Raw genomic sequence first — 19,200 nt, forward strand, 5'->3', positions numbered from 1 at the left:
GTGACCCCGTTAGCCTCGGTAAAAAGTCTGTATATACATATTATATATATCTACACATTTATATGGGACCCCTTAAATATTTTAAGTGTGCCCCAAAAACAAAGAGGCAGATGAAAGAACTGGTTGCTTTGGGCATTTAAATTCCCAACTTTGCTGGTGACGCAGGTTCGAAACCATGTTAAGCTTTTTTCTCCTCCTTTCTATTTTTATTCTTTGAGTATAATGTAATTTATATTTAATAGAAAATTACTTTATCTTTTACTTTTATCTTCTTTTTTTTAATTCAATTATAATTTAGTACTAATATATAATAGTCAACTTAATTAATATTTTAGTTCTTTGAATACAATGTAATTTATATTTAATTGCAAATTGATTTATTTTTTACTTTTATCTTTTCTTCCTTTTTTTTTTAAATTTATTTATAGTTTAGTACTAATACACAATAGTCAACTTAATTAATTTTATTCCTTCTCTTCCAATAGCACCATTTTGCGACGAAATCTCTCTTTCTGCGAAAAAATCTCTCTTTCTCTCTCCCTCTCTCCCTCTCTCTCTCTCTATATATATTTGTTCGGTTCCTTTGTTTTCTTCAGAACTTTTTTTTAATAATACTTGGATGATAAGTTATCATAATCGTTAAGTTTTCAAAGAGTTGCACGCTGAATTTTATTGCTAGTGATTAGCATACAGTGGTACCCCGTCGTGCTCAAATCCTGGGTCCGCCTCTGGCGAGGCACCATCTCATTCCTTCAAACGATACTCTGATGACTTGTTTGGTTTGAAGGATAGATGAAATAATTATGATATAAAAATTTGGTATAACTTTATTCAATGCTTGATTTGTAATTTAAATCACTTATAATTAATTCTTATATAACTTAATACACCAATTGCTATATTATTTTATGTCACCAGTAACGTGAAATAACTTATCCATATATAAAGCACCAAATGGATAAAACTACCATTGTCTTTCTCCTAGAAGCTAATAATGGTCAAGCACTGATTGCCTTTTAATTTAATTTAAGAGTTCGATCTTTAGTTTGCGTCCTAAGTCCTAATATCCTTCAAGCAAGAATAAAATAATTAAATATTTTACATGATATGTTGTATTAATTTTAGTGCGATGAACCAAATACTTAATAAAAAATAATTTTTTATTACTAATTCTTGCATTGTAATTCCCGTATAATTTATATTCGGCACAAAAAATCCTTGAGTGTAAGTTATATATACCATAAGTGTAAATTTCTTTTTACACTATCAAAATAAAAGTTTAATAAAAGAAGTTTTGCAGTTCAAGTAGGATTTAATTTAAATCAAAATCTTCATTCTAAAACATTGTTACTTGTATTTCTCTCCACTTCTTTCATAATCAAACACATAAAAACACTAAAATTTTAACTTTAAGGGATGTGTTGGTATGAAGGAAAATATTTTCCGGGTTTGGTTGGCTTAAATATTTTGGAAAATATTTTCCTCATGAACTCATTTTTCTCAAATTGGAGGAAAATATTTTCCCTATCAAGAGAAGGGAAAACATTTTCCAAAACTCCTTCTCAACCTTCCCCACCCACCCACCCCCACCCCACCCCAACCCTAAATAAAAATATTATTAATAGTACTTTCTTTTCATGTTATAGATAGATTTTTTTTTATTTCAACAAATGAGTATTATTTTTTCATGATATAAAAAAATATTTTTTCATTTTAACAAAAAAATACTTTATTTTCATGATGTAAAAAAAAGTATTTTTTTTTCATTTCAACAAAATAAGTATTTTCTTTTCATGATGTAAAAAAAATATTTTCTTTTATTTCAATAAAATGAGTACTTTATTTTCATGTTGTAGAAATAATACTTTCTTTCAACTAAAAAAAAGTATTTTTTTTAGTTATGGAGCACAAATTTCAACGTTATTTTTGCGTAAAAAAGTAAAGCAGCACATTAGTTCCTTTGGGTTTATATGAGTTTTTAGAAGAATAATTAAATTCTTAAAGAAAATAAAGTCCTAAAAACGTTGGGTATTTGGGGGAGCAAGGAAACATGGGGACTTGGAGGAGGGGAGGGGGGAGGGGGGGGGGGTGAGGAGGGTAGCATAAAAAAATATTTTCTACTCTCTAATCAAATACTAGAAAATATTTTCCGAAAAAAGTTTTTCACTCACCAATCAAACAAGGGAAAATAATTGATAAAACTAAGAAAATATTTTCTAGGAAAATATTTTCCTTCGTACCAAACACCCTAAATTTGAAGGAAATTCATATACTTCATCTATACTATATTAAAAGTACGAAGGCCCTTAGAGAAATATCGTTCGCCTTTTTTACCCTTTAAAGACAGATTTTATAGTGGATAAAATTGTAATTTAAGTTACTCTCCTAATATTTAGGAATTTAAAATTAATTAATATTTTACTTTCTAAAAATTCTTAATTTCCTTATTTGAAGCAAAACGGATTAAGAAAACAAAATTTTTGTTCTTTTTTCGTTTCAAGGGCTTTGCCGACTTTGCTCAAAGTCTTTAGCTAGCAAATTGTTGTTGCAACCTATTTGCCATATTTTTCTATCGAGATCAAAAAATATTTTCCCAACAGATGCAACTCAATTCTTATTACTTTATTATTTTTTGTTTTTTATTTTTTATTACTGAAAAGTTAACAATATAAAGATTTTTTTTTATTTTCCTTAGCAAGTACACTTAAACAATTTAAAATAGATGAGCTATTATAAGAATCTGAAAAATTAAAGAATTATTCTTAAAGCGCTAAGACCAAATAGTTAAATTTTTTAATTAACTAATTAGCAAAAGAATTCAATTCAATCGAACTGTGTGATAAATCCTAATATTTAGGGGTTTATAATTATTTTAGATTAAAAGATTCATTATGATATATCCATAAATGCAATAACAACTTATTTATGTATGACTTTTACATATATTTCAATATATGAGGTGTTTGATATTAACAATAATAAACATGAGTAGTAATATAACACTCTTTGAAGCTACAAGATACTAGGTTGGTTGCGAGTTGCGATAATACAAAATATATAGAGTTAATCTCTCAAGTTTCATCAAATTTTTACAGTACAATAAATATATATAGTCCATACTTTTATCTAACATGCTATTTTTTAAACAGAAATAGTTTTTATCGTAAAATGGTCCTAAGTATGGGTAAAAAATATCTATCTTTCTTTTCAAAATATATACAATAAATTGAGGGTATCATGTTAGAAGATGCTTAATTATATTGGAGTTATACGAAATTGTAAAAGTTGATGCAATAAAAATTAAAGATGAAAAGATAGAAGGCAAAAGCATATCAAGAAGACCAACAAAAAAAAGAAGAGGAAACATTGAAGACCCATAACTTCTAAAAAATTAAAATTGAAAAAGATTAGTCATTTTTTAAATAGTATAACCTCTAACTATCTTTTTACCAAAATTATAATTTTGTTCAAATACAGAGCAACTTGTGCTAGCACATTATTTAATATTTAGTTAAAAATTTCTAATTGAAATTATTTTAATTCGATTAAAACACGATATTAATATTTATTTGTATGATGAAGAATATAGTTTATCAATAGTTTTTTGTTATTGACTCAACAAACACGTGCTATATTAAAAGCACGAAGGCTCTTAGCGAAATGTCGTTTGCCTTTTTTGCCCCTTAAAAATAGTGTTCACATTGGACAAGATTGTAATTAATTATTTTTTTAATATTTAGGATTTTGAAATCAAATAAATTTTTTCTTATTAAATTTTTCCTTATTTGATCTATGTAAAACTCCTAATATTTAAGAGTTTGAGATTGGGTAAGATTTTACCTCAAAATTTTCTATAAATTAGTCCAAGTAATAACACCTCACTTTTAAGTTCCTTTCACGTTAAGTTATGGATTCCAACAAGTAAATAGGACCGAAATCTATAATTATTTCTTTAAAGAAATACTTTTATAAGGTAAAATTTTAATGAACTTTAAAATTCTAAATATTATGAATTTTTACCTAATTCAAATAAGAAAAGATTTAATAATTTTTAATTTAATTTTAAAGTTACAAATATTAGAAAATATCTAATGTGAAATTAATTTATAAAGGGTAAAAAAGATGAACGATATTTTGCTAAAAATAAAAAATTTAAAATAAAATAATATTATTTAAAATATGTGTTTGCATTATAATATAAAACTTAACGAAAAATGCAAGTTCTAAAATGATAGATGTGTTCATCATGACTAATGTACAAACTCAAATATTTAGGTACTTAAATTATATCATAAAAAATATCTAACTAAATTTATTTAGGTAAACTAATATTAATTAAAACTTCAAAAGGTAAAAGGAACTTTCCACGTTATAAATGTTTGGATAAAATTATTGTTAAATTTAAATATTTAAAGCTTAGATGAGCTAATATGAATTTGAGTCAACAAAAAAATTATTTCCTTTAAGGTGGAGAGCAAATAATTAATGTCCAAATTAATTAACTAATTAGCAATTAAAAGTATCCAATTCAATTTCTTTCCAAATTAATTATATATGTAAAAATTATTTTTCAAGTTGAAAAACTACTAGGCTACATAAAATTGTTTTTATAAGAAGAGCATTGGCAGTTAACGATATAAAAAATAAAGCGAAATAGTTATTCTATAATATTAAAAGTCAAATTGGTAAAAATATAAACTTAAAGCAATAATAATAAAACAGTAGTAGATAAAATGCATTCTAAAATGAATGAATTGGTATTAATATTTTTGTTTCTTTTCACATCCATTTCAACACATGATAGCTCCCTATATTTTTTTATATTGAATTATTTTGGTAAAATATTAATGAAACATTAGTAATTATTTTCAAATCTCTAAAATACCAAACGATTTAACTTTTTAATTTATTTTATTTGAAAAGATTTTTGTGATTTATTTGTTTTTAGTATTAGGTAAAAGAAAATAAGTTTAAAATCACAATAAGGCATTTAAGGACTTTTGTGGAGCAAACTTTTTTTCATTAAGTTAGCTAAATAAGATTAACATTTATTATTTTCAAGAACTTACCCTTTTTAAATTTTTATTTTATATTACCTAATTTTTTAAAATTGTGTATCCCTTAATATAAATACAGGCGCAAAGCGCCCCAAAACTAGTAAAAATTAAATACTAGAGTAGTAGAGTATCAATTAGCAAGGAGCTGATGGTCAAAGTATTCCCGCGAAGTTGGGGATGTTTTAAAAATCGGACGATAAGCAATTAACCTCAGGACTCATTTGCAATCCAACGGCTTCGAAGCGATCCCACCGCCAAACCCTATAAATAAGAAACCCTAAACTCAAGTTTCCTCCTCTTTTCTCCTCCTGCAGCTTAATTGCCACACCATTTGCAGCAGGACCGCCATCTCCTACCTTTCCTCTCTTACTCCAAGCTTAACAAAAGCTTTTTCATGCCTGCACTTGTTGTAAGTGAAACAATGGGGTCTGAAGAGTCGAAGGAGCTGAAGAAGAAGATGAAAAAGAGCGAAAAAGGATCATCCGCCGACACCCTTAAAAAGTCGAAAAAGACCAAGATTGATTCTGGGTCTGATTCAGAAGAGCTTAAGAAGAGTAAGAAGAAAGATAAGAAGCGAAAAGCCTTAAACTTGGATGATGATGATGAGGATGGAAGTTCGGAGATAGTGGAGCCGAGTAATTTGATTGGGGATGACAAGAAGAAAAAGAAGAAAAAGGCTAAATTGGTGGAGAATGATGATGATGAGGAGAAAGAGAAAGAGAAAGAGAAAGAGAGAGAGAAAGAGGAGGATCCTAATGCTTTGTCTAATTTTAGGATTTCGGTGCCTTTAAGAGAGGCTTTGATTGCTAAGGGGATTCAAGCGCTCTTTCCTATTCAAGCTATGACTTTTGATGCTGTCTTTGATGGGAATGACTTAGTTGGTCGAGCTCGCACTGGTCAGGTATATTATACTCTTCGAAATAACAATTCTTCTTTTGTGTTCAGTTAATAATTTTAAGTTGCATGCTGATATTTCAAAAATCTCGCTGTCATAGCAACTTGTCATGTAAAATTTGAAGGTCTCTTGATGTTTACTGGTTTGACTACGGGCTGTTTAGTTTGTGGCGTTTGGAAATTCTAACCCCGAATGCAATAACCTATGTCCATGCTTTCCTTGGAAATTAAGATTAGGCAAGTCATCTATAACCATCTACACATGCATTTGGCTCTTAAGGGGGAGAGATGGAACCTTAGTTCTTTATGTTATTCTCATTCCTGTGCTGTTCACTGAATACCTGACCTACTAAAAAATAGCTCGATTTTTTGGTGTTGTGGTTTCATGTCCCACATTTTGTCGCTCCATTTGTTAGAGGCTTACTGCAAGCTACACAAGTTGCTCTTTTGATGTGAATTATATATCTAAAATGAGTTTTCTGAGAACACGAGAGTTGATAAGAACTTTGTTCATTACTTGGCCATTATGATAAATGAACAATGCCCACTTTTGTTATATTATCATAAGAAAAATAATGAACCGAATTTGCCAGTATTACAAGACATATTTGTAAATATTTCGCTGCGTAAGTAGTCACTAACAAGCATTTATTACTTCAATTTGTGCTCCCACATTTGCAGGGTAAAACATTGGCCTTTGTGTTGCCCATATTGGAGTCCCTGACAAATGGTCCTACTAAAGCATCTCGGAAAACAGGGTATGGGAGAGCTCCTAGTGTTTTGGTGCTTTTACCTACTAGGGAATTGGCACTTCAGGTATTATTTTAGAGGCCCTGCCCAAGTTGACTGCTTCATTGAATGCGTAACCTATGAGTTTTGTTTTCTCACTTCATGTTAACTATAGGTGTTTGCTGACTTTGAAGTTTATGGTCGGGCTGTGGGGCTCACTTCATGTTGTTTGTATGGAAATTCTCCTATGGGACAACAACAAGTTCAGTTGAAAAGAGGAGTTGATATTGTTGTGGGTACTCCTGGAAGAGTTAAGGTAGTGTATTCACTGGTCTTATGTTAGGTGACTCTGGAATATTTGCTGTAGGTTTATGTTTTCATGCTTCAGAGAGTTTAGATTCACTCCTTACAAATTTTGCTGCAGGACCACATTGAAAGAGGAAATATTGATTTCAGGTCTCTAAAGTTCCGTGTTCTTGATGAAGTTGATGAAATGCTGAAAATTGGTTTTGTTGATGATGTGGAATTTATATTAGGTATGATACTATTCATCGGTATCTTACCCTTATTGTCTGATCTTTTCCCCTCTCCTTTATTCGGTGCTGTCACTTACGTGAGTGATATTCTCTGGGAGCTGAAATTTGCGTGTGCATTAAATGTCATTTCCAGGGATTTCCCATCTTATGGTTAATGATTTTGTTATGTTTATTCTTCTCCTTTTCTCTTTTGAATTTTGAAGGCAAGGTTGAAGATGCGAGCCAAGTTCAAACACTTCTTTTCAGTGCCACTTTGCCAAGCTGGGTGAAGCATGTTAGTTCATTATCTCTCCCTTTTTATAAGTACAAATCAGTGTTTTCTCCTCCTGGGAATATTTCTTGCCCCTTCGTTTATTTAGTTAAACAAATTGCTTTTTCCGGGGATTGGAAAATAGATGTACAACCTGTGTGTCCTAAGCTTGCTTTTTTCCCCCTCTCTTGAATAGTGATCTGTTTTCGTGGCAGATATCTTCTAAGTTTCTCAAACCTGATAAGAAAACAGCTGATCTTGTTGGTGATGAGAAAATGAAGGCCAGTAAGAATGTGAGACATATTATTATACCATGCTCTAGTTCAGCCAGAACTCAGCTGATTCCTGATATTATTCGCTGCTACAGCAGGTTGGTTGTATCTCTTTTTTTAGTATCTGTCCTTTGTAATTCTTAGAATGACAATCAACGTATGAATTCATTCTCCAACATTCTTTGTTGCCATGAAATATCAGTGGTGGCCGCACTATTATTTTCACTGAAACAAGGGGTTATGCTTCGGAGCTAGCTGGCTTATTGCCGGGAGCACATGCTTTGCATGGAGAGATTCAACAGTCCCAGCGTGAGGTAAAGTTTTGTTTAAAATAGCTTTATTCTGGTGTGCTCTCTTTTGCCATTCTTCTCGCTCTCCTTTTGATGACTTTCCACTTTAAGAGGATGAGAGTTTCTCCAGAAGCAATCACCATCTGTTGTTGATGTATAAGAATATAAAAACCAAACAGGACTTTGCATAAGTTGTCTGTTTGTCACTTTCCTTGACTCCTTCGACAAATTTTATATTTATGGTATGGGGTACATCCCTTCAATTCTCAACTAACAACTCTTTCCCTGATTGTTGTATGCTGTTACAGGTTACACTATCTGGATTCAGATCAGGAAAATTCCTGACATTAGTGGCCACAAATGTAGCAGCCCGTGGATTGGATATTGACGACGTTCAATTAATTATTCAGGTTTGATATGACTAAATTCATATTCGACTTTGTTGCTCAGACTTTATTTGTATTTGAATGCTGAATTTAACATGTATGGTCAGTGTGAGCCTCCACGCGATGTCGAAGCATATATTCATCGATCTGGAAGGACAGGACGGGCAGGTGACTGCTGATGTTGGAATTGCTTTCATTAGATCATTGAACTTCAGGAACATTCTTACTTATATTTGTTTGTTATGCCATTCAGGAAATACTGGTGTTGCTGTAATGCTTTATGATCCTAAGAAGTCCAACATTTCTAGGATTGAAAGAGAATCTGGTGTGAAGTTCGAGCATCTATCTGCTCCACAGCCAGCTGATGTTGCTAAAGCGGCTGGGAAAGAAGCAGCAGAAGCAGTTGCTGAAATTTCTGATAGGTAAGTTTTTTCATTTGTGCTTTTTATGGATTTTTAATGTACCATCGCTTTATCATAACATTTATTTGCAAATATATGTAGTGTAATACCTGCTTTCAAGGCTGCCGCGGAGGAACTTCTACACACCTCTGAACTATCACCAGCAGAATTGCTTGCCAAGGCACTTGCCAAGGCAGCTGTAAGTATTTCTCTTCATTACTTGTCTGGTGTTGGAACCAAAGGGCCTTATGGTTGACTAGACTGGTCTCTTGCTTTCTAGGGTTACTCTGAGATCAAGACTCGGTCGCTTCTTTCTTCCATGGAGAACTGTGTTACTCTACTTCTTGAGTGTGGGAGGCCCATATTTGCACCTTCGTGAGTATTTAAGCCAATGTTCACAAATGTTTTTCTTGCTTTCTCCGATTAACAAGTCATACCATGATGATGAAGCTCAGTGAGAGCTGCTATGGCCAGACCGAGCCTGCTCTGTTGATCTTTTCTACTTTGTCAATATGGCAGATTTGCATATAATGTTTTGCGGAGGTTCCTACCTGAGGATAAGGTTGAATCAATCAAAGGTCTTACTTTGACAGCTGATGGGAAGGGCGCGGTTTTTGATATATCTGCTGATGACCTGGATATGTTTCTAGCAGGTATGTTTCTTCATTTCCGTTATTGAAATAGATGAGAATCATCCAGACAAAATTCTATTCTAGAGCCTTCCTTCATCATAGTTTGCTTCTTATACCCATGATCAGTGATAAACTGTTGCAGCTTGTCTAATCTCTCTCACTGTATCTCATTGATTTTGCTTACCCCGGTGGGGCTTTGCAGGGAAGAATACCCAAGGTGTAAACTTAGAGGTAGTAAAAGAACTCCCTCGGTTGCAAGAGAAAGACCAGGCAAGAGGTGGAAGATTTGGTGGTGGTCGTGGTGGCTTCTCTGACAGGAGAGGCGGTGGTCGCTTTTCTGGAGGCAGAGGTGGAAGAGGTCGCGGAAACTTCGGCCGTAGATGGTGAAGAATACAAACAGTTTATCCGAACAGTTGACTGTACAGGAATATTTTTTTGCCCCTGCGGGTTCAAAATTTTGCGATGATGAAAAATGTATATTGCGGCTGCTGTTTATGGAACATGATCATTATATTTTCCACATATAGGTTCATGTTATAAGAAATATCAAATTATGGTGTATGTCTACTCTTCCTTAATGATCTTTATCTCAATTGCTTAATGACATTCAATGACATATTTTCTATGTTTAATGACATTCAATAACATATTTTCTTTCACTTTTCATGCCTATATAAAGGCCTTGTAATAGATAGGAAAATATACACAATTGAAGAAGAAATAAGAATCTCTCTCTCTTTCTCCATATATCTCTTAGCTTGTTTTTCCTTGTTCCATATTGTTACTTTGAGTTATATTTTATAACACGTTATCAGTACGAGACTACCGTCTCAAGAAGCTCTTTGAGAAAATTAAGGTATAACTTTTCTCCTCTTTTAATTATAACTGATATTATGAAAAGAAAGTTCGCTACCCTTGAAATTTCGGGCAAGAACTATATGACATGGGTGTTGGATGCTGAAATCCATTTAGATGCAATGGGTCTTGGAGACGCCATTAAAGATAAAAATAAAGCATCTACTCAAGATTGTGCTAATGCCTTGATTTTCTTGCGCCATCACCTTGAAGATAGAAAATCTCACAGTCAAAGATCCACTTATTTTGTGGAATGACTTAAAGGAAAGATATGACAACTTAAAGTTGGTCACTCTTCCACAAGCACGATATGATTGGGCTCATCTGAGGCTACAAGACTTTAAGTCTGTTTCTGAATATAATTCTGCGATGTTCAGAATTACTTCTAAATTGAAACTCTGTGGAGATACTATCACTGATTATGATATGCTTGAAAAAACGTTCACAACGTTTCATGCCTCCAATATGGTCTTGCAACAGCAGTACCGAGAGAAAGGTTTCAAGAAGTATTCTGAGTTGATTTCTCTTCTTCTTGTGGCTGAACGAAACAATGACTTGCTCATGAGAAATCACGAAAATCGACCCACTGGTTCTACACTATTGCCTGAAGTGAAGGAGGTGTATTCCCATTATTCTAAGCGTAGCCGTGGCAAAGGAAGAAATTTTCCTGGTGTTAATCACCCCCCAAAGAAAAATAACCACCAAAAGTGGAAAGGGCCAAGGGCAAATGGTTCAGAAACTGAATGGTATCGTTGCGGTGGAAAAGGGCATTGGGCAAATATTTATCGCATATCAAAACATTTGGTTGAGCTTTATCAAGCATCTCTAAAGGATAAAGCTCCTGAATCTAATTTTGTCTATGACAATGAATTTGACATCACTCACTTGGATGTGGCACATTTTTTTGAGCACCCTGATGGAAAAATAAACCACTCGATCGGTGATGGATCTATGGTTAAAGATGATTGAGCATTTTGATTTTTATGTTTTCCTATTCGTAGTATCTAATGAATAAACATCTTGTAATATTTATTGCACTTAATAATACTTCTTATCTAGTTTTTAAAAATATATGCATTTCCTAAATTTCATAAATTTCACAAACAAAGAGATTATCTAAGTAATTAGTGTCCTAGTCTCACTGATCTTTTAATTCCTTTTGATTTTTCTTTACGTTTCTTTAATTCTCTTTAAGAAGTGGTTTACAAGCACCATAGAACAACTTTTGTTTAATTTTTTTTTTCATGTACTTATAATTGTATTATTTTTGCTGCGTAATTATTTGTATAATAATTAGAATTTGCTAGAAAATGCATTAAAAGGTCACTATTGAATTATTGGTTTAACTTTATTTCTTTTCCTTTTCTCTAAAAATACTAATATTTATTCATATACTTCTTTTGTATGTCAAACCATGGAAAGCAAATACGGATATCTTTCAAAGCAAACTTGGATCAAAGTTCAATTGTAAAAATATTTGCTTAATTGATTCATGTACAACACATACATTATTCAAAGAGAAGAAATATTTCTCTCATTTAAGTATATGTAAGGCAAATATTACTATAATTTCTGGTAGTAGTAATCTAATTAAAGACTCTGGAAGAGCTAATATAACTCTGCCTAAGGGAACAATACTTATCATAGAGAATGCAATGTTCTCCTCCAAATCCAAGAGGAACTTGTTGAGTTTTAAAGATATCCATCGAAATGAATTTCATATTGAGACAATAGATGAGAATAATCTCGAATATCTCATCGTTACCAAGAATATCTCTGGCCATAAAAGAGTTATTGAGAAGTTCCCATCTTTATCTTGTGGCCTGTATTGGACAAGAATTAGTGCAATTGAGGCACATTCTATCGTAAACCAAAAGGTTTCTAATTTCAATACTTTTGTACTTTGGCATGATCGATTGGGACATCCTGGATCAATTATAATGAGACGAATTATAGAGAACTCAAATGGGCATCCATTAAAGAATTTAAAGATTCTTTTAAATAATGAGTTTTCTTGCACTTCTTATTATCAATGCAAGTTGATTATTAGACCATCACCAACAAAGGTTAGGATTGAGTCCCCTGCGTTTTTGGAATGTATATAAGGGAATATTTATGGACCTATTCCCCTACCTAGTGGGTAGTTTAGATATTTTATTGTATTAATAGATGCATCTTCTAGATGGTCCCATGTGTGCCTATTGTCATCTCGCAACCTGATGTTTGCAAAATTAATGGCACAAATAATTTGATTACGGGCACAATTTCCCGATAATCCAATTAAATCTATTCGACTTGATAATGCTACTGAATTTTCATCCATTTAATAATTATTGCTTATTAATTGGGATAAAAGTGGAACATCCTGTAGCTCATGTTCACACTCAAAATGGCCTTCCAGAGTCTTTGATTACACGTCTGCAATTGATAGGAACACCGTTACTCATGAAAACGAAATTACCCACTTCTGTTTGGGGTCATGCCATTTTGCATGCAGCAATGTTAATTCATCTCAGACCGATAAATTATCATAAATATTCCCAGTTGCAAATAGTTTTGGGTCATGAACCTAATATATCCTATCTAAGAATTTTTGGATGCGCTGTATATGTGCTTGTAGCACCGCCATATCGCACTAAGATGGGTCCCCAAAGAAGGTTAGGAATATATGTTGGGTTTAAATCGCCCTCCATTATTCATTACCTCGAAAGATTAACGGGAGATTTGTTCACTGCTCAATTTGCAGATTGTCGATTCGATGAGGCATTTTTCCCAAAATTAGGGGGAGAAATTGGTGAAATCAAACAGAAAATTTTGTGAAAAAATCCATCATTATATCATCTTGATCCACGTGCCTCTATTTGTGAAAAAGAGATGCAAAAGATTATCCATTTATAGAAAATAGCAAATCAAATGCCAGATGCATTTACGAATCTGAAAAGGATAACAAAATCACATATCCCTGCAGATAATGTTCCAATCCGTATTGATATCCCTGTTGGAAAATCTTCTAGTGTCATAGCTAATGAGTCAAAAGCACGCCTAAAGCGTGGCAGGCCATTGGGTTCTAAGGATCGAAATCCTAGAAAAAGAAAAACAAATGATTAAGATGACACTACGAAAGAGTCTCATAAAGAAACCCATGATTTAACCAATCCTGAAATTCATGAGGATATCGATGAGCCTGAGACTTAAGAAAATAAGGAACTATCAATAAATCCAATCGATATTGAGACAAATTTGAATCGATTGAATATAGTGATGGATTATGTCTTTGCATACAATGTTGCATATAGCATTATGCAAGATAATCAAGATCTTGAACCTCAATCTGTTAGAGAATGTCGACAAAGACGTGATTGGCCAAAGTGGCAAGAAGCAATCCAATCTAAGTTGGATTCACTTGCGAAACGTGAAGTTTTTGGATCTATAGTCCAAACACCTAATGGTGTTAAACCTGTTGGCTATAAATGGGTCTTTGTACGTAAAAGAAGTGAGAAAAATAAGGTACAAGGATATAAGGCACGCCTTGTTGCATAAGGATTTTCACAAAGGCCTGGTGTCGATTATGAAGAGACGTATTCTCCTGTTATGGATGCTATAACGTTCCGTTATCTCATTAGTCTTGTTGTCCATAAAAATCTTGCAGCCTACCTATACAGCTCACTTGATAATGAGATATACATAAAAATTTTCGAGGGATTTAAATGCCTGACGTACATAATTCAAAGTCCAGGAAAATATTTTCAATCAAATTGCAAAGATCTTTGTATGGTCTAAAGCAATCAGGAAGAATGTGGTATAACCGCCTTATTGAATATTTATTAAAGGAAGGTTATATAAATAATTCTATTTGTCCATGTATTTTTATAAAGAAAACAACATCGAAATTTGTTGTACTAGCCGTATATGTTGATGACATAAACCTTATTGGAACTCCTACAGAACTCCAAAAGGTAATTGATTATTTAAAGAAGGAATTCGAGATAAAAGATCTCGGAAAGACAAAATTATGTCTCGGTTTGCAAAGTGAGCATTTGGCAAACGAGATTTTTGTTCATCAATCTGCCTACGTAGAAAAGGTATTGAAACGGTTTTACATGGATGGAGCACATCCATTAAGTACTCCGATGGTTGTTCGATCACTTGATGTGAATAAGGACCCGTTCCGACCTCAAGAAAAGAATGAAGAGCTTCTTGGTCCTGAAGTACCATATCTTAGTGCAATTGGTGCACTAATGTATCTTTCTAATACTACAAGGCCTGACATAACTTTTTCAATTAATGTCTTAGCAAGATATAGCTCTGCTCCTACAAGGAGACATTGGAATGGAATCAAACACATATTGCGGTATCTAAAAGGGACTACCGATATGGGCTTATTTTATGGCAATGATTGCAGTCCCGATCTTGTTGGTTGTGCCGATGCTGGGTATTTATTTGACCTATACAAGGCTCAATCTCAAACTGACTATGTGTTTACATATGGAGGCACTGCAATATCTTGGCGATCGACCAAGCAATCAATCGTGGCTACTTCATCTAATCATGCTGAGATAATTGCTATTCATGAAGCAAGTCGAGAATGTGTATGGTTGAGGTCTGTAATACACCTAATTCAAGACAAATATGGTTTGAAGTGTGACAAACTACCCACAATTTTGTATGAAGACAATGCAGCATCCATAGCTCAATTGAAGGGAGGATTCATAAAAGGAGATAGAACAAAACACATTTCACCAAAGTTATTTTTCACACATGATCTTCAAAAGAATGGTGATATCAGTGTGCAACAGATCCGTTCAAGTGATAATATGGCTGATTTGTTCACCAAATCTCTACCGATATCAATCTTCAAGAAACTAGTGTACAAGATTGGGATGCGAAGGCTCAATGATGTAAATTGATGCTCTCATCAGGGGAAGTTAATATGCAGTGTACTCCTTTTCCCTTACAAGATTTTGTCCCAGTGGGTTTTTCTTGCAAGGTTTTTAATGAGGCAACAAAAAAGCGTATTCCTAAACATATGTACTCTTTTTTCTAATAAGGTTTTAACGAGACACATTATCTATGGACATCCAAGGGGGAGTGTTATAAGAAATATCAAATTATGGTGGATGTCTACTCTTCCTCCATGATCTTCATCTCAAATGCTTAATGACATATTTAATGACATATTTTCTATGTTTAATGACATATTCAATGACATATTTTTTTCACTTTTCATGCTTATATAAAGGCCTTGTAATAGATAGGAAAATACACACAATTGAAGAAGAAATAAGAATCTCTTATTTCTTTCTCCATATATCTCTTAGCTTATTTTTTCTTGTTCCATATTGTTACTTTGAATTATATTTTATAACAGTTCAATTGTACTCAATTCTTATTTATTTTTTGCTTGGCCTCTTCATAGGAGGCAATTTTCTTTCAGCTTCGATTTTTAACTTAACAGCTTTGCTGAATCCTAGTCAAACGATATCATAAATGTAATACTTCTTTCCATAGCACGGGAGTTTAGAGATCGCGTTTCTTGTTACTGTTATCAAGCAAAATGCAATCAATGCAAATGTAATTCATTTTTTTGACTGAAAAGAAGTGGACTGGTGATCAATGATCATGCATTTTTTTGTTTGGGTAGGTTCAAGTAGCAGAGAATGAGATTCGGTATGGCATGCAATAAGCAATACTAATAGCTCATGTTCAGAAGATGAAGGTAGGAGAGATGAAGATATTGAGATGGATGTGCGGGCACACTAGGTTAGATAGGATCAGAAATGAGGCTATTCGCGACCAGGTGGGTGTGGCCCTATTGAGGACAAGATGCGGGAAGCGCGACTTAGGTGGTTTGGTCATGTGAGGATGAGGAGCACAGACACCACGGTGAGGAGGTGGGAAAGATTGACATTGGAGGGCCTGCAAAGAGGTAGAATTAGGCCAAATAAGAGGTGGGGAGATGTGATTAGGCAAGACATATCGCAACTTCAGCTGACTGAGGACATGACCCTTGATAGGAATGTATGGAGGTCGGGGATTAGGGTAGTAGAGTCGGTAGTTTAGAGTGTTCATAACAGTAGTATTGACACGCAATCTCGCTTTCTGTTGATAATAGTTTTTTATGACTAGCCGTTATTTTCTTTCATTGTTGATCACCTTACTATGTTGTTTTTATTCTGATTTTATATGACTTTTTGGTACTGTCCCTTCTTGTCTATATTTTTATTAATGGGATGCTTATACTTTCTTGAGACGAGGGTATATTGAAAACAACACCTCTATCCTTACAAGATAGGAGTAAGGTTTGCGTACACACTATTCTCTCCAAATCTCACGACGTGGGATAATAATGAGTATGTTGTTGTTGCATGCAATAAGCAATACTAGCAAGTTCGTTTCCCTTTACCATTAACTTATTTACTACTCTTTTTGTCAGAAAAAGAAAAGATGTAGCACTTCAAAATGTAAGCATTTAATTACGAGGCTTGTGCTTTTAAAGAACTGAACACTAAAGTTAGAAATGAAAAAAGAAAGAAGTTAAAATAGTATCGACTAGTCAGTTTTTGAATTGGTAATTGAAATATAGTCAGGGTTTACAAAATCATTGAAAAATAGTCACTGTTTTGTTAAAACACGAAAAGTTCAAGTATAATATGCGGGATTATAGAGCCTCTATTTATAAACTTCCAACATATTATGTTGGAACTCTAGCACACAGATTATGGAGCTTTTGCATGTAAACTTCCCGCATATTATATTGGAACTCCAACATATTATGAAATCTCAGCACATTATGCTGGAAGCTCATATGTAAAAAAATTAAATTTCAGCATATTATGCTAGAATATTTTCGGATTTTTAGGGTGTTTTTGTTCAGATTTTATCTTTATATGAAAAGGTGGCTAAATTTCGATTACTTTTGAAACTGTGGCTATTTTTCAATTACCAGTTGTAAATCTGTCTATTTTTTATTTTTTCCAAAAAAAAATATATCTGAAATTAAAGTTAATAAAATAAAATAGAAGTTGAAAAAGCCATCCTATTTTTAGTAGTTTTTCTTTATAATTTACTATATTTGTTTGGGTGTTGGTAATTACAACAGTAGTTCCAGAGTCTGACAACTACTAAAACGTCATGTTTAGATCATTGTTACTCATTGTTTTATAATATATTATATTATACAATATCGTATTGTATCGTATTATTTCTAAATATAATATTTGGATAGATTGGATCTTTTATAAATAACACTTTGTTGTTTAGTTTGATAGTATCATATTACTAAAATGCACTCAATTAAATATTAATTTATCAAGAATTACACATAAAAATAATTTCAAAAAACCTCTTTTTACTAATTTATCGCCAATTATGTAGCTTGAAAACAAGAGTAAAAACCTGAAAAAAAAGGTTAACTATCATTAGCAAAAAAGAAAAGAAAAGAAATGAACAATGAAAAGAGACAAAGAAACGAACAGAGATTTAGATGAAAAGGCCAGCATTCCCGAAGATGGACAAAGAAAAAGTAAGTCAATAGGTTAGAGATTTGGAGTTAAAATAAAAAAGTAAAGGGTAAAATATAATTATGGAGTAATAAGTAAAGTCATAATTAAAAAAAAGAAATAATTCTACAACATCAAATCCGTTGTTTCATAAAATGGATCTTTTTATTATTTCAGAATAACATATTTAATAATACAATATAACTAATATTAAATAAACAATCAAAACAAATATTATTTTGAATAACAATACAATATAACACAATACAATGGGTAACAACCATGCAAACAAACTGTAAGTAGTAGATTCATTTTTACTTCTCCATTATTGACTTTGCACACCCTTTAAGAAATAATAAATAAAATATATAATTTATCATGATACCAATATTAATTAGTGTATAGTCTGAATAAATTTGAAAAATAATTTGGAATGAGTAACTAATACAAAAGGTAAAACAGAAAAAATATCTGGATATAGAAGGTGTTTGGCGAAGCTTATAAGCTGGTCAAATTAGGTTATAAACACTTTTCGGCTTATCTACGCGTTTGGTAAAGTTAAAAGCGCTTATAAGCCAAAAATAAGCAAAAAGCCATAAGCTGGTCACCCCTAGCTTATGAATTTTTAGCTTATAAGCACTTTAAGTTTGACCAAGATTTTTACTATTTTATCTCTAAAATATTCTTTTTCAAACCAAAACTCCTACATCGATATTATTGCCTCACGTATTTTTTCAACCTAAATCCCGCGTCTCTTCAAGTCTGCAATTCTCATTGACTATTTGAGATAAGTAAATTTTTTATTCCTTTGTATATTTGTATCTATGTGATTTTGTATTAATCTTTGAACTGTATGTAATAAACGAAGACATATCAAATTTTTGGTGTATTGGTTTCAAAGTGTTGTGGTGATGAAGACAATGTTTCTCTTCAAATATATTATCCTATTTAGGTTTATTTTTTTACTGAAAAACTTTTGTAAATTTATTAATTATTATAACTTATGATTATATGCTTATCATAAAATAAATTATATTTATCATAAAAATTATCTTATTTAATTACAGTTGTATTTAAAATAAAATGATAAATAGAATATTTTGTATTTGAATCGATCTAGAATCTAAAATTTTAAAAAAATTATGCGCTTATAAGTGTAAACAGTTCTAAGGTTATTTAAGTCATTTTAACAGGAAAAAGAGCTTATCGACACTTTTTTATCAAATAATGCAATCGTTTATTATCAATTTCAGTAGTGGTATCCAAACACGTAACTGCTTATTTATTAAATTAATTTTCAACACTTAAAAATACTTTTCAACACCTAATGCTTATCAGTTAGTTCAAATCATGTAATCCAAACGGGCTCGTACAAAAATGGACATATAAAATTGAAAAT

General features: G+C 32.3%; 1 protein-coding gene across 1 annotated transcript; it reads left to right on the forward strand.

Moving 5' to 3' along the window:
• The first annotated feature begins 5,351 nt into the window (after nt 1-5,351).
• LOC107786974 (DEAD-box ATP-dependent RNA helicase 7) lies at nt 5,352-10,192 on the forward strand. Its single transcript, XM_016608489.2, has 14 exons — nt 5,352-5,958; nt 6,633-6,767; nt 6,856-6,996; nt 7,105-7,216; nt 7,420-7,490; nt 7,682-7,836; nt 7,941-8,052; nt 8,337-8,438; nt 8,522-8,582; nt 8,668-8,836; nt 8,918-9,014; nt 9,096-9,190; nt 9,335-9,468; nt 9,650-10,192. Exons 1-14 carry the CDS (start codon nt 5,452-5,454, stop codon nt 9,832-9,834), a joined length of 2,076 nt encoding a protein of 691 aa, XP_016463975.1. The 5' UTR covers nt 5,352-5,451; the 3' UTR covers nt 9,835-10,192.
• The last annotated feature ends 9,008 nt before the right edge of the window (nt 10,193-19,200 follow it).

This window comes from Nicotiana tabacum, chromosome 4, assembly GCF_000715075.1.
Source record: "Nicotiana tabacum cultivar K326 chromosome 4, ASM71507v2, whole genome shotgun sequence".
Taxonomy (NCBI): domain Eukaryota; kingdom Viridiplantae; phylum Streptophyta; class Magnoliopsida; order Solanales; family Solanaceae; genus Nicotiana; species Nicotiana tabacum.

What these genes read in the sequence shown, in the direction of transcription:
- LOC107786974 (XM_016608489.2), top strand. Translation starts at nt 5,452, where the DNA reads ATGCCTGCACTTGTTGTAAGTGAAACAATGGGGTCTGAAGAGTCGAAG. An exon ending in GTTGCTGAAATTTCTGATAG is followed by an intron (nt 8,837 to 8,917) that starts GTAAGTTTTTTC and finishes AAATATATGTAG; the next exon opens with TGTAATACCTGCTTTCAAGG. An exon ending in AGGCCCATATTTGCACCTTC is followed by an intron (nt 9,191 to 9,334) that starts GTGAGTATTTAA and finishes TCAATATGGCAG; the next exon opens with ATTTGCATATAATGTTTTGC.